This window comes from Protopterus annectens, chromosome 7.part0 (assembly GCF_019279795.1).
Source record: "Protopterus annectens isolate FY-2018-M chromosome 7.part0, PAN1.0, whole genome shotgun sequence".
Lineage (NCBI taxonomy): Eukaryota > Metazoa > Chordata > Ceratodontiformes > Protopteridae > Protopterus > Protopterus annectens.
In genome coordinates this window covers 1,136,814,295-1,136,829,328 of record NC_056739.1, presented here as the reverse complement: position 1 = coordinate 1,136,829,328, position 15,034 = coordinate 1,136,814,295, and the positions used below count along the sequence as shown (strand labels likewise).

The 15,034-nt window shown below is 44.5% G+C and overlaps 1 protein-coding gene across 2 annotated transcripts in view; it reads left to right on the top strand.

Moving 5' to 3' along the window:
* WDR76 (WD repeat domain 76) overlaps positions 1-15,034 on the top strand; it is a 773,733-nt gene that overhangs the window by 470,870 nt on the left and 287,829 nt on the right. For both annotated transcript variants that reach the window (XM_044077715.1, XM_044077713.1), the window contains exon 9: positions 6,053-6,214. In XM_044077715.1, coding sequence (XP_043933650.1) covers positions 6,053-6,214 — 162 coding nt within the window. The remainder of the gene's footprint in view (positions 1-6,052; positions 6,215-15,034) is intronic.

The following is a 15,034-nucleotide window of genomic DNA, read 5'->3' as shown; positions in this document are numbered from 1 at the left end:
AGCCTAGGTGTGGTCCTTGATATTATACGCTGAGTGTTTCTTTATTAGGCTTTTTGTGGCTTTGTTGTTGGTGTTAAGCCTAAGGAGTTTGTTTGGATATGTCTGAGGACAAGGACAAGCACGCAAAGTCTGGATTCAAGAAATGTCCAGACTGCTGGTAAAAGATGTTTGTAACTGTTGGCCACGTTCAGTATGTCTACTGCTTAGGTGCTGTACATTTGCTGGAGTCCTGCAGTATTTGCCACTCTTTTTCCTCTAGGGTCTTATTGGAGAGGAAAAGAAAGTTAGTTGACGGAGGCTTGCTAAAGCATCCGTTTGAAGAAGCATTGAGTGACCAGGATGGGGCCAGCAAGTCCTCGAAGTCTTCAGGGGACTCCAAGGAATCTAAGCTGTCTAAGAAGTCCAAGAAAGTGGAAGATCCTGGGACAGCAGCTCTACAGATCTTGGAGCAGACTGTCTTTTTGTTTCGGAGGCGGCCCACAGCTCTGGAGCCAGTATGTGAGAAACCTGCATCTCCACTTCTTCACTCGGCACCGTCTGTGCACTCCTCTAGGTCTTCTGACAGCCTTTCGGATTTGGATATGGACTGATTGGTGCAGAAGCTCTTACGGGCACTCGGATTTGCTAAATTGTTGTCTGCTGCAACCCTAGTGTCGGAACCGAAGACCACTACCCCGGATTTGACTGCGCCTCCTCCGAGCCATACTGGACCTTCGGAGCCGGGGGGCGACCTGTTGATCATGGGGCCCTTGGAGCCGATACCTGCTCTGGTGTCCTCTGTTCCATCTTCTCTAACGTCCTTGGCTCTGACCGGGGACTCTAGGAGCTGACACTCTCCTGTCTGGTCCGAAGAGGATAGTCGCACCGACTTGGTGCCGACTCTTCCTCTCAGGGCTTTGGCTCAGATGAGCTCGGCTCCTGCCTCCGGCTCCGAGCCCACGGCCTCGGTGTGGGAAAGGCTGGCGGTTCCTTCGGGTCCGTCGACTCCTCATCAGAGCCGTGATGCCTTCAGAGCCATGAGGAGAGCCTTGTCACCAGGTCTGGCTTCTTCCTCCCCCAAAGCGCCTGTGTCCTCCTTATGCTTCCGTCGTCAAGGCTAAGCGTAGAGACCCTGATCCTCAGGTAGCCCCACAGGGTGCCCCGTGCTCTTTTGAGACCTCTAAAGAGGCTCCCACTGAGGAGGTCCCAAGGAAGAGATTGTGCAAGAGGAGACACTTGGACTCCCCACAGGAGTCTTTGACATCTGACACTGACTTGGATGAGTTAGAAGGGTCCCCATGATCCCCCTCTGAGGATATCTCCTTTGCGGAGATACTTGAGATTCTTAGGCAGAGGGGTGATTGGCAGTCCAAAAGCCCCACTGAGGATGAGTCAGTTCTCCACAAGGCTTTCGGGTCTCAACCTTCCACCTCTTGGGTGTCTCCGCCCTTCGATGAGCTCATGCAGCTGGTTTCTGGAAGGGCATGGGAGTCACCGGAGTCCATGGAACATGTCCCTTGGAGGCCTGACAAGTTTATTTCTGCCCCCGTAGATAAATTATTTTTTGTCCAAAGGAGTCCCTGTTGATGTCTTGGTGGTGGCGGCAGCCACCACAAAGGAAATGTCTGAGACTTCCTCATCTATCCATCCTAACAGAGTCCAGGATCATTGATAGATATGGGAAATACATGTTTAGTTCAGCGGCTTTTACAGTCCGATCCCTGAACTATTTGACCACTTTCACTTGGTTGCAAAGAGATCTCCTTAAGGAGTTGGGAGATGCTCTTCGGGGTACTGTAGCTACAGGGGCTTTAGATAAAGTTTCCGCCCAGGCTGCTACCCTAAATTCCATTGTGAACTCGTCCATGCGTCTCGTATATGCAGCTGATGGGACGAGTAGGGCAGCAGGTACAGGAATTGCTCTCAGAAGACATTCCTGGATGCACTTGTGTTCCTTCGTGAAGTCCTTTAAGTTTTCATTCGTGAACACCCCTTTTGATGGCTCATCTCTCTTTGGGCCTAAAGTGAAGGAAACTTTGACCAGGTGTGAACAGGAGGAATAGACTCTGTCTGCTGTCAGAGTCCATTTTTCCACCCCTACTCGGCCTTACCCCAAAGGTCAAAGGAGAGGAAAGATGTGTTTCCGAAAAGCCCAAGGAGCCTTTCAGGACACACGTGTTGAACCCCCCCCCCCCTCTAGGGGCAGAGGGGGTAATAATGGAAGACGCCACCCTCGTGGCAGGGGGGATCCACAACACCAGGGTGACAGAAATCACTTTTCTGGTCAACCCTATCAGCGCTCCTGAAAGGAGGCACGACTGTCCTGCTCTGGAGGCAGTCGGGGGTCACTTATCATTGTACCTAGACGCCTAGCAAGATATAACAAAAGACAGCTAGGTACAAAGTATTATCATACCGTTCTCCACTCCACCCCCACCTGAAGGAGAGTCCCGAACATTCCACCCAGTTTCAGGAAACAAGCAACTATAGAGGACCACAAGTTGCTAGAAAAAAGAATAATCCAGCCAGTCCCAGCAGACCAAACAGGACCCGGAACTTACTCAAGATTCTTTTTGGTTCCAAAGAAAACAGGGGACTGGAGTCCCATTTTGGACCTCAGCAGACTTAACCAATTTGTGAAGAAAGAGAAGTTCCGGATGGTTACACTACAGTTTATACTTCCCTTTTTAAGGAAAGACAATTGGATGTGCTCTATAGATCTCAAGGATGCGTATTACCATATAAAAATAGCCAGGCCATCCAGAGATCACCTGCGTTTCTGGTTGGGAGCCAATCATTTTCAATTTCGAGCCCTGCCCTTTGGTCTCACTACATCTCCCAGAGTCTTCACCAAATGCATGGCAGTGGCCGTGGCTCATCTGAGGCGTCTAGGATTCCAGGTGTTTCCGTACCTAGATGATTGGCTCCTTACCTCCACCACCAGGCATCAACTGATTCAGGCAAGGGAATGCACTCTGCAATCACTTAAGCATTACAGTCAACTCAGAAAAGTCTGCCTTGTCTCCTTCGCAGAAAACTGTTTTTATAGGGGCAGAGTTAAACACTTCAACCACCACTCTATGACTACCAATCGAGAGAGTGTTTCTTCTTCGCCAGCATGTCATCTCATTAGTATCGAAAGGCAGAGCACCAGTCCCAGAAGTTCTAAAAGTATTGGGTTTGATGCAGCAATCTTGGCCATACCATTAGCAAGGATGCATATGCGGATTCTTCAGTGGCTGCCATTCACTCAGTGGTCTTATCAGGAACTTCCAATGAATCGCACTATTTTAATTACGAACTCTTGCAAGAGCGATCTCCAGCGGTGGCTGACATCTCTTTATGTAACCATAGGACGCTCATTTGTACCTACCCCTTCCAGTAGCCACTGTGACCATGGACACTTCCCTGATCAGGTTGGTTGGGGGGGCATTTTCAGGGAATGACTTTCCAAGGCATATGGATGAATCAAGAGTCACATCTGCATATCGATGTTCTGGAGATGAGACCAGTACTTCTGGCTTGCAGTACTTCCAACACTCTCTTCCTCTAGGAACAATTGCAATTCAGACAGACAGTACGTCACTAGTCAGGTACTTGAACAAGCAAGGCGGAACAAAGTCTTACCCCCTTTTCTCGAGAAGCCTTCAGAGTTTGGCAGTGGGCTGTCTCCTCCCAGCGCTTTCTGTTGGCAACTTACATCCCGGGGAGATTCAACGTGATGGCAGACAAACTAAGCAGGGCAGTCTTGTTGCTGCACGAGTGGTCCCTCAAAGAGATTTGTGGACAGGATTTTCCGCAAATGGGGCCAGCCTTGCTGCAGTCTGTTTGCCAGTCACATCAACATGAAATGCGGAAGCTGCTTTGCCCTGATTTCCCCTCCAGGAGAACCCCTGAGAGACGCACTCGTACACAATTGACCCCTGGGTCTCCTCTATGCATTTCCTCCTATCCTGTTGATACCCAGATTTCTACAGAAGCAAAATCTCCGGCCACTCATTGGCCTCGACAGATTTGGTTCCCATTTCTTCACCATCATCTCTTGGAGGATCCATGGATTCTGGACCCAGTTCTGGGCCTTCTGACACATCCGTCGGGGGACCTCCATCCTTCCTTGCAGTCACTGAAGCTAACAACTTCGATGCTCCAGTTCCCCTCATAGCCAGACTTCATAACTTTTCTAATGAGACATAACAGATCCTTTTCTTACCATAAGCCATCCACCAGAAGATTATATCTTCGTAAGTGGAAGAGATTTTCCATATGGGCTTCTAAGCAGAACATTGATCCTTATCAAGCCCCCTTGATGTCCGTATTAGAATTCTTGACTATGATCTTTAATAAAGGAGTGGCAGCCGCAACAGTTAGAGTTCATTTGGCTGCTATATCTAACTTTCATCTCTGAGCTGACAGGCTAAACATAATGTCCCCCAAGTTGTCCAAGGCCTTTATCAAAGCAACCTTTCACATGAGGCCTCCGGTGAAAACTCCTTATTCTCCTTGGAATCTAAACTTTATGCTGTCTCGTATAAATCTTCCCCCGTTTGAACCAGCATCATCTTGTGATCTCAAATTTTTATTGTGGAAAACCATATTTCTGGTAGCTATTACTTCTGCCCGTAGAGTGTCCGAACTTCAGGCTTTATCTATCAGCCTTCTTTTTTTGATTTTTCATGCTGATAGAGTATCTCTTAGGACAAACCCCTCCTTTTTGCCCAAAGTTTGTTCAGACTCTGTCAGCCAAGTCATTGAGTTTACTAGTCTTCTTCCCTAACCATTCCAATAAATTGGAGTATATGCTGCACAAACGTGACGTTCACAGACTGCTCAGATTTGTTTTGGACAGAACAAAAGATATTAGGAAATCAGACCAGCTCTTTGTGTCATTCTCTGAAGCCAGAAAAGGTAGACTAGTGGCTAAAACAACGCTTTCTAAATGGCTATCCGATTGTATTATCTTTGTTTATTCAGCTGCTAATATGCCCTTACTACACAAGATTAAAGCTCACTCAACCACAACAGTTTCTACATCTTCTGCATTCCTAGCCAAACTGCCTCTTGGTAACATTTGCTCCGCAGCCACTTGGTCTAAACCTCATACCTTTATCACTCATTACAAAGTTAAGGCCTCCAGGGCCTGGGCTTCTACGATCCTGAAGAATGTACTCCCATTAACCACCCGAGATTGAGGGTGCTAGGGACGCTACCCATCAGTAAAGGATGAATGGCGAGATTGAACATCTTCACATTAAGAAGTTATGTACTCACCATAATGTTCCATATGAGTTCCTTCTCGCCTTCATTCTTGCGTCTCTCCCTCCTTCCCCCACCTGGCTGATAGTTGACCTAGAGGTTGGTCTCATCCTGGTTGCTCAATTTTTCTTCCTCTCCATGGGAGGGTAGTTCACTTGTATGGCTGTAGTACACGCAGCAAACAAGATCTGAGGTAATTCCAGCAGTGCATCATGGGATAAGGGATTTGGTCTCGAGCTACTGGTAAACCTTGAGCTTTGCAAATGGCCGTATCGGAGCCAAAGGATCGGCTCTGAACCCCATCAGTAAAGAATGACGGCGAGAAGGAACAACTCACATGGAACGTTATGGTGAGTACATAACTTTTTATTTGCTTTGGATTGCCTCCACATTTGCATTAAATGGTCTGCAATGTGTGGTTGGCCAAGGGGAAATTCAGGATATATTGTTCATATTACGTCTTTGATAAAGATTTTTCTTTGTGTAAGGGAGAACTTGCATTGTCTAGAAAGCAGTATTAGTCATGGCTGAACTGATGCTGAATTTCTTGTTTTATACTGATAAGTGAGTTTCTGTTTTTAGAAATATTTTAGTTAACTTTGCTTAGCTGTCAGGAAAACTGTAAGAATGCTTGTTAGTTATTCTTCAAGAAACTTGATCAGCAGGATGTTTAAGCACACCATAGACAGAAACAAGAGCAGCAGAGAAATAGATTTGTGTACTTGTTAAAACTTCAGATCTTGATTAATTTTTAATAGAAAATGTGTAACTTTTTTTCTGGGCTATTTATGTACATCTGTTACATGTACTTATTTTTCAGAGTAAGAAAAACGATCCCAGTCATGAAGTCTTCATCTTTGAGCCCCACATTCAGCAAGTTTGTTGTATGCACTTTTCACCCACTAATCCTTCTCAGCTGTTCTCTCTGAGCTATGATGGAACTGTACGGTGTGGAGATTTTACCAAAACTGTCTTTGATGAGGTATGCATTTTCAACCATTTGTTTTTGTAAGAATCTTTAGTTTTTAGCTTTTGCGCTGCTAATCCTTAAAATTTCTGTTTACTCTTGTGTGTAGCAGTGTAATTTTTATTCTGTTTTTATATTTACATATTGGATTATAAAACAGTGTCACAATTTTATTAAAAATGTTTTGGAGTAGGTGGGCATAGACATCATACGTTTTGCTTCTGCCAGGCACTTGACTATTTCTGATAACATTCTTAATATTTTACTTGTGTACCATATACATGGGGAAGGGAGTAATCCTAAAATATTACTGAATATCTGGTCATACTCTACTTTTCTTCTGTTTTCTCATACGTTTCATATTTTCCTTTTGTAATGGATTCCCTTCTGCACATATTTTCTCTTACTTTGTATCCATTTTCTCATCTGTTTACCTTTTCACCTTACATTTTCTTCTCCACTGCCATGTTGTAGATTTCATGTTTCTGTAAGTGACAGTGTACACATACCTTGTCTGTTTTTTGTTTTCCTGACACTAGCAGAACAGACTGATTAAAGGAAAACAGTGGGATTCTGTTAAATGCTTAACTTCTCTGTACTTTTTTCTCCCTATTTACAGTCCTTGCTATGAGTGAACAGCAATACAGCACTTAAAATATTTTAAATGGACTGATGTTCATCGTGTTACACTGCTGCAGTCATTACACTTGGGTTATCCTGCCGTCAGGCAGTTCCCCAGTCGGCCTGACTTCCAAAGTCTTGGTCCGGCGTCGGTTGCTGTTGCCTCCTCCCTGACGTCAGTGCGACAGGGGTATATAAGATGCAGCTAACACCATTTTCTTCAGTCTTTCTTGCTGCACAGTGCCCGAAGCAAAAGCCGTTCGCAAGTGCCGGTCGGCCGACTCATGAGATTTTCATTCCGAATCCAGAACCAAAGTTTTCTACGAAGCTAAGTACCCCGTTGGGGAAACTTTTTCTTGCCTCAGACCGATGTCAGTAAAAGTTAACTGTATTTCTTGTGGGAAGCAAATACCTCATAAGGATTTCCATTCTTATTGTATCCCATGCCTAGGCCCAGACCACGACGTCACTGGTTGTCAGTTTTACGTCTGTTTGATTTTGCCCGACATTATTTTGGCAGAAAATTCAATTATACCATGCCGTCGGAACTTCCGACGACCGGCAAACATAAAAAGCGCAAAGACAAGGATAATCATCCGAGGCCCAAAACTGACGACGAAGCCTCTTCTAGGCCAGTCGCCGGTTCTCCTGTTTTCAGCGAGATGCCTTCGCAGCCTCTGGCGACCGTTTCTGAAGAACCACAGGCCGCATCTGACTCCCACGTGGAGATGGCTGGGCCTTCGGACGCACAAATTATTCAGACTACCGAAGCTACCCCTTCAGAGGGATCCAGAGTAGTTGAACAACCCGCAGCCTCAGAGGGTGTTTTCAGACCTACCCAGTTAAGCATTAAATCTTCTGCTAAGTCTAAACCTGCTTTAAAAACAAAGAAACAAATACAGCATTCTCCAGGACAGGCCTCCATGCCTAAGAAACAAATGCTCAAAATGGCCGAAGACATAATCACTCTGATCAGGGGTCCCCATTCCCCTCCTGATAAAAGGCCTAGACTGGATGCATACTATGACTCATCCGACCAGGTATCCATCTCTTCAGATTCATCCTCAGACCTAGGATACTCCTTACCCCCTTATGAGGATTCTGATGCTGAGGAATCAATTCCATCAGCCTCTCCGCCTGAAGACTACTCCTTTGGTGAAACCTTACATACCATGAGGGAGCATTTCCATTGCGAAGGCCAGGATTACTCCGATTCCAAGAAAAGGCTCCAAGACTTCCTTTCAGTACCTCAACACAGACCCCTTGCTATTCCGCCAGTGTTGGATATAGTGGATGATGTGTATATTGAATCCAGATCAAATCCAGATTCTTTACCTCCAGCCCCAGTTAAGCCTGACAGATACTACAGAGTCCCTGACTCGCACAAATTTCTTTATAAAAGCCCTGTTGCCGACCACGAAACTATTTCTCAGGGACCCAAAAGGGTTAAGGCCTCATCAGCAAAGAATCCAGTCCCCTCTGACAGATTCCAGAGCATTGGACAGATGGGGGAAGAAAGTATATACGTCCGCAACTTCAGCAATGAGGGCCTTAAATTGCCAGTTTCACATGTTAAAATACCAGCAGTTTTTGATGTCTCGGTTGAAACAAAAAATGCTTCCAGATTTAGATCCTCCTAATTTAAAGGAAATGCAGGATTTATTGCATGCAGCTGAACAAGTGGGAAAACACACTTTGCAATGTGGTTTTGATTCTTTAGAGGCCTCCTGTAAAGCAGCTGTTACAGGTTCTCTCATTAGAAGACGTGCTTGGTTAAAAGAACATACGTTACCAGATCATGTTAAAGCAAAACTATTGGATGCACCTTTACAGCAGGATGTGTTATTTGGAGTTAAGGCAGAAGAGGTATTAAAGAAAATGGAGGATAAGGCAAAATCTATGCAAACGGTGAAGGATTTCTTACAGGTTCAGCCTCCTCGATTTAGCAGAAATTGGCCAACAAAGAATTGGTCCTTTCCAGCTCCAGACAGACCCCAAAGGGGCAGATACAGACGTCCAAGAGGCAGAGGTCAACCACAAGGTCCTTCAGGCCTCGACAGTGGGGTGCATCAGGCCAGAAAGAAGGGGAAGACAGGCCACAACCTTATAAAAAACAGACCCAATGACTTCCCACTATATCTGCCAAACAGCTCTCTCTTGGCAGCCCCCTTGGTAGGAAAACTGGCACTTTTCTATCACAATTGGCATATGATCACCAAAGACAAATGGGTTCTCAACATTGTATCTCAAGGTTACAGGTTCCACTTTCACACTCTGCCAAGGTTAAAAGAAATGCCAAACCTGCCACCAAATCAATGGGCAGAGGCTCAATAACAAATTACAACACTCTTGGACATGAGAGCTATTCAAAAGGTACCACCACAGGAGCAAGGACAAGGATTTTACTCAAGACTCTTTCTGGTTCCCAGAAAAGACAAAGCCTGGAGGCCCATTCTGGATCTTACTTCTCTAAACTCTTACCTGGATGTTCCGAAATTCAAAATGTTGACACTACAGCAGCTTCTTCGCATGCTGGGCAAGAAAGCTTGGCTTGTAACGCTGGACCTCAAGGAGGCATACCTGCATGTCCCTATCGGACAAAACTGCAGAAGATACCTCAGATTCATAGCTGGTTCAATGCACTATCACTTCTCTGCACTGCCCTTTGGCTTGTCTATTGCACCCAGGGTCTTCACAAAGTGCCTGGCACCAGTAATTGCATTTTGAAGACAAAAAGGAATTCAAATTTATCCGTACCTGGACGACTGCATGATTCAAGCAGAGAGCAAGGACATTCTTCTACAGCATTTGGCGTTTGTAAAACAGTTATTAAGTTGCCTAGGGTACACAGTAAACGAAAAGAAATCAAAACTAGTGCCCTCACAAGAGATAATATTCCTGGATGCCAGCTTGAATACAATGGCCCAGATGGCTTGTCTCATGCCAGACAAGCAAGGACATCTGACTCAATATTTTCAGTTGATGGCAACAAGAACCCAACTCCCTGCAAGAAACCTTCTGCAGGCCTTGGGTTACATGGCATCTTGCATACTACTAATTCCATATGCCAGGCTGATATGAAGAAACTACAATGGTACCTAAAGAGTGTTTGGTCTCAACATTGTCAAAGTTTGGAAACAGTTATACTACTATTTCCTTGCCTGCAACAGGAGTTTGGATGGTGGGCTCAAGCTTGTCACCTCAACAAGGGACAGCCTTTTACTCAACCCACAGCCAGGCAAACACTGACAAACAGATGCATCGGATTACACCTGGGGAGTACACATGGCAGGAAAATGTATTCAGGGCAGGTGGCCCGCAGAGCAAAGGCATCTTCACATCAATCAAAAAGAGATGCTAGCTGTACAAAATGCCCTAATAGCTTTCAAGGAGCTGCTACATCCAGGACAACTACTATTAAAGACAGACAACACCACAGTTATATGGTACATCAACAAGCAAGGGGGAACTCACTCTTATCCCCTCTGCAGACAAGCCATGACCGTGTGGAGCACAGCTCTAAACCATCAGGTTAATCTGCAAGCACAATTCCTGCCAGCAGAGAAACACACTGGCAGACTTAAGCAGAAACCTCATGGATCCCCACGAATGGGAGTTGAATCCACAAATATTCAGAATGATAACACAGAAATGGTGGAGCCCGGACATAGATCTGTTTGCATCCCCAATGAACTGCCAGCTACAGAAATTCTGCACAAGGACTTACCATCCACAAGCATGGAAAGTGGATGCCCTCTCATTCAGTTGGAAAAACCTACAAATATATGCTTTCCCACCACTGCCTCACCTTCCAAACGTACTCATCAAAGCCAGACCGGAAGAGCCTGATTGCACCAGACTGGCCATGCCAGCACTGGTACCCAATCTTGAAGAACTTAGCAGAAAGACCACCCTGGATTTTGCCTCAAATACCACAACTGCTGACCCAGCACAACAATCTGATACTTCACAGCCAGCTAAAGACTTTAAACCTGGCTGCATGGAAGATTACCTAGTCAAGCAAACAATGCCTCTCTCCAAAGCTGTTATGGATGTCATTGTAGAGGCCAGAAGGCCTAGTACCAGGAAACCCTATTCAGATAAATGGAAGAGATTCTGTGCCTGGAACCAGGCTCACAGCCTTGACTCTCTTGTCCCAAATATTCCTCAGATACGACAATATTTAACTGAGATGCTGGACAAAGGCCTCTCCTTTTCATCCATCAAGATCCATGCCTCTGCCATCTCTGCTCATTGCAACACGGATCCAACAATTTTCTCTAATCCTTTGCTAAAACAGTACCTCAGAGGGGCTAAAAACATAAGACCGCCCTGTAGAACACCTACTCCAACTTGGGACCTCAACTTTGTGTTGGAAAAATTAACTTTACCTCCTTTTGAGCCAGCAAACACAGCAGATTTAAAATATATCTCTTGGAAAACTGCTCTACTCCTGGCAATAACATCAGCACGAAGAGTTTGAGTTGCAGGCACTAATGGCAGTGGAACCATTTATCATTTTCCACCAAGACAGGGTGTCTTTAACAACTAACCCTACTTTTATGTCAAAGGTGGTATCAAGTGTGGCTCTCAACCAAACTATCCACTTGCCAACTTTTTATCCAAATCCACAGAATAAAAGGGAGAGGCTACTGCATTCTTTGGACATACACAGGCAGTTACTCTTCTACTTGGACAAAATCAAAGCTTTCAGAAAATCTGAGCAATTATTGGTAGCATATGCTGCAGGAGCACAGGGAAAAGCCAAAACAGACCATTTCAAAATGGATAGGACACTGTATACGTTTCTGCTATACACACCATGGAACCTGTACCTAACAGCATTAGGTCTCACTCCAGCAGAGCAACAGCCACTTCAACTGCCTACCTCAGAGGAGTACCTACCAAGGACATTTTGGAAGCAGCAACTTGGAGTTCTGTACATACCTTCACCAAGCACTACCATCTGCCTCTATACTCTAAATCCAGAGCTGGCTTCACCACTGCAGTGCTGCAGGGCCTTAGAGCCACCCCTAATGCCTTATAGAGCCAGCCACCCTACCTCAGCTTTGGGATTCTACCCAACTGTAATGACTGCAGCAGTGTAATACGAACATAGTACAGTTTTGTACCTACTATAAATGTAGATGTTCGAGTGCATACACTGCTGCAGTCCAGGTTACCCTCCCTCCTTCCCCTCTTACTTGCTGGTACGTACCTATGTCTTCTACCCTCTACTACCTATGGGGAGTATTTGCTGGTAACTGAAAGTTGTTGATTGCTTTACTTATGTACGTTTTATTAGCAATTGGAATAGCCTACCTTTTTGGGGGCACCTGACATCTGGGGCAAGAAAAACTGAAGAAAATGGCGTCTGCTACATCTTGTATACCCTTGTCGCACTGACGTCAGGGAGGAGGCGACAGCACCCGACGCCAGACCAAGACTTTGGAACTCAGGCCGACTGGGGAACCGCCTGATGGCTGGATAACCCAAGTGTAATGACTGCAGCAGTGTATACACTCTAACATCTACATTTATGGTAGGTACAAAACTGTACTTTTCTGACCACTAGAACAGTACCTTACTGTACTGTGGTGGTTTCACTTTCAAAAAAAATTTTATCCTGACCTGGAAAAGCTTACTGCAGTATCTAATTCATTGCTATCAAGGCCAATGAATATAGGTAGTTTTCTGGCCTCTTCCCCTCCCCAAACTGACATCACCATGACCATTCCTAAAAAGCCACCCATGCTGTGATGTCACAACTCCCTGGTCTTTCCCGTTCCCATACAGAAAGTGAAGTCTAGAACCAATGAAACGATACGAGTCGAGTCTCCTGCTGTGAGCTGTCAATCACAGCAGGTAATAGTTCAAATTACTCTTGGCATTTTGACAGCTAGGGAAGTTAGGTGTGATGGGAGATGAGTCAAAGTAGTACAATTCATGCTTCACAAAAAACTACAGTTTAACCATTCTAAAAAGAAGCAGCAGTAAAAAGCACTTTGAAAGTCTGTTCTGTGGCATTTGTTTGTTTTAAGTAGTCATCGAACAGCATGAAATGTTACTTAAAACTAACTGAAAGACTGCAGTGTTTGCATGTAAAATCAATGCAGTGACAGTAGCTTTAGAAAGAAAGAGGCCTGTTTGATGTAATTTTTTTACAGGCAAGCACTGCATTGTGGGATACCTAGAGGCAGACTAAACAGTTAGGATCACTTCAAGGTGCTAGACCCCGTGTGGTCAGACTCAGAAATTATGTGTAAAAATAGTTAAAAGCCTATAAATAGTTCGAGTGGTTTGAAAATGTAGTAAACGCCAAACCACAATGAAATAAATGTTTTTTGGGTCTGTGAGCGCAGCTCTCCTTTAAAACCCTGTGTTGTACTTGGCCTTTACATTTGATTGTATTTGATGCCTTAACTAACAGGCTTACTAGGAAATGTGCTGGTAATCAGATAAATTTTTTCTTGAACTCAGAGGAGAGAGGCCCATGGTGAAATATGCAAGTGACTCATAAAGGACAACTAAGGTCTCTTATTTTAAGCTAGGGAACTCTTTGCAAGGCCCAAGATTCGCAGGTTCTTCTGTCCACACAACCCAGTGCCTATGGTTTAACCTCCATAATCATGTAGTACTTCATGTGTCTAATTTAGTTTGGACACCTGCCAGTTGTTCTGAATACAGTAAAGACCCAAAAGATGCTACAACAGATGTTTGCTTTATACAGGGAATGTTCTGAAATCTCATGGATGCTAGCATCTGCCTGCCCAGGTTGCACATCTCTTAACAGTTATTCCAGATGTTAAGCCTTATGATGATGAAGTCTCAGGTATAAGGAGGACAGCAGCAGTCATAAACACAATAAAACAGAGCAAATATCAAGCGCTTTCGCCTGGAAAAGTACCAGGCTTTTTCAAGATCAGCAGCAGTCATCATACTTTAACATCTACTCTTGCTAGGATCTTATTGCACTTGTATTTTCTCAGATGCTTGCATTGTAACTGGGTTTAGCTTGAAAAGTTTTTTGTTGTCTGAAAGATTTCTAATGCTTTAGTTGAATTGTATGCGTCTTTGGAAATCCCAGTGATTTTAACAGAGGGCAGTCAAGAGGACATGTTTAAATTCTCTTGACCCCAAGTAAATGAGATTGTACTTAGTCATCAGACTAAGCCCGAGATGCAGGAGAATACCCTTATGCCAACTCCCCAAGTGGCCTAATGTAAAAGATTTGCTTGAGAGAGTTTCACATTCTGACAAAGGGTCAACTCTTAATTCTTTCAGTTGTCTTGTGTTGAGAGTAACACCTCTCTGAAACAGCGTCTACTCCATTGAATTCATTCATAAAACCTAGAAGGAAGTTCCTAGCATGTTCTTCCCAAAGACTGTCCCCTCAGTGGTATGATGAAGAGGAGGAGGAGACTGGTATTTACATCTCTACTCCAGATGTTATTTTGTGGCACTTCAAATTTAATGATGAATTATTTAGATGCAGCTCCAGACAGGTATCAGAATCCAAGAAAATGTATCTTGATTTGATTGAAACAGTAGAGGCCAAGCTTTTGATGCCATCTCCTGTACCTCCAGAATTTGAAGATGTCTTTAATCGATGTCACTAAACCTAGATTCCCAGCCATATGCCTTTAATAAACAGAACAAATATAGTGGAGCAGAGAAAGAGAATTTAGGTATATAATCTGGAAGTAAAACTGTAGTGATGGAGGTGGTGTCACTGGAGGCTATCTAACTATTTTGACTCCTGGTTTGAGTAGCTAATGATGATAGTGAGCTGTGTCACTAAGTCTGTATCCACAGTTCCCTAGCATTCAGGTACATTTTGCCAGATGCCTAAAATAATGTATCAAGGGGAGAGCCTCTGATAGATCACAAATATAATTTTTAAGTGTAATAGATAAAACATAAGACAAAGTGAGCTATCTGGCCTGGACCAAATTTAAGATGGGCAAACAACCTTTAGTATGCAGTTGATAGTGGATTAAAGCTAGGAGTTGTTAATGAGCAGGTACAGGGTTTGATTCCCTCAACCATTTGCCTACCGTGTGACCATGAGCAAGTTAATTGACCAGACAGTACTTTGGGGGCAATTAGGAATTTGCGCTAGGCTCCTTAATGGCCTCCTGGACTGCATGCCTAGTAGCTACGTATGAACCTCTGCCTGCAGCCAAGCATATGGGGCTTGCATGCATAAGATGG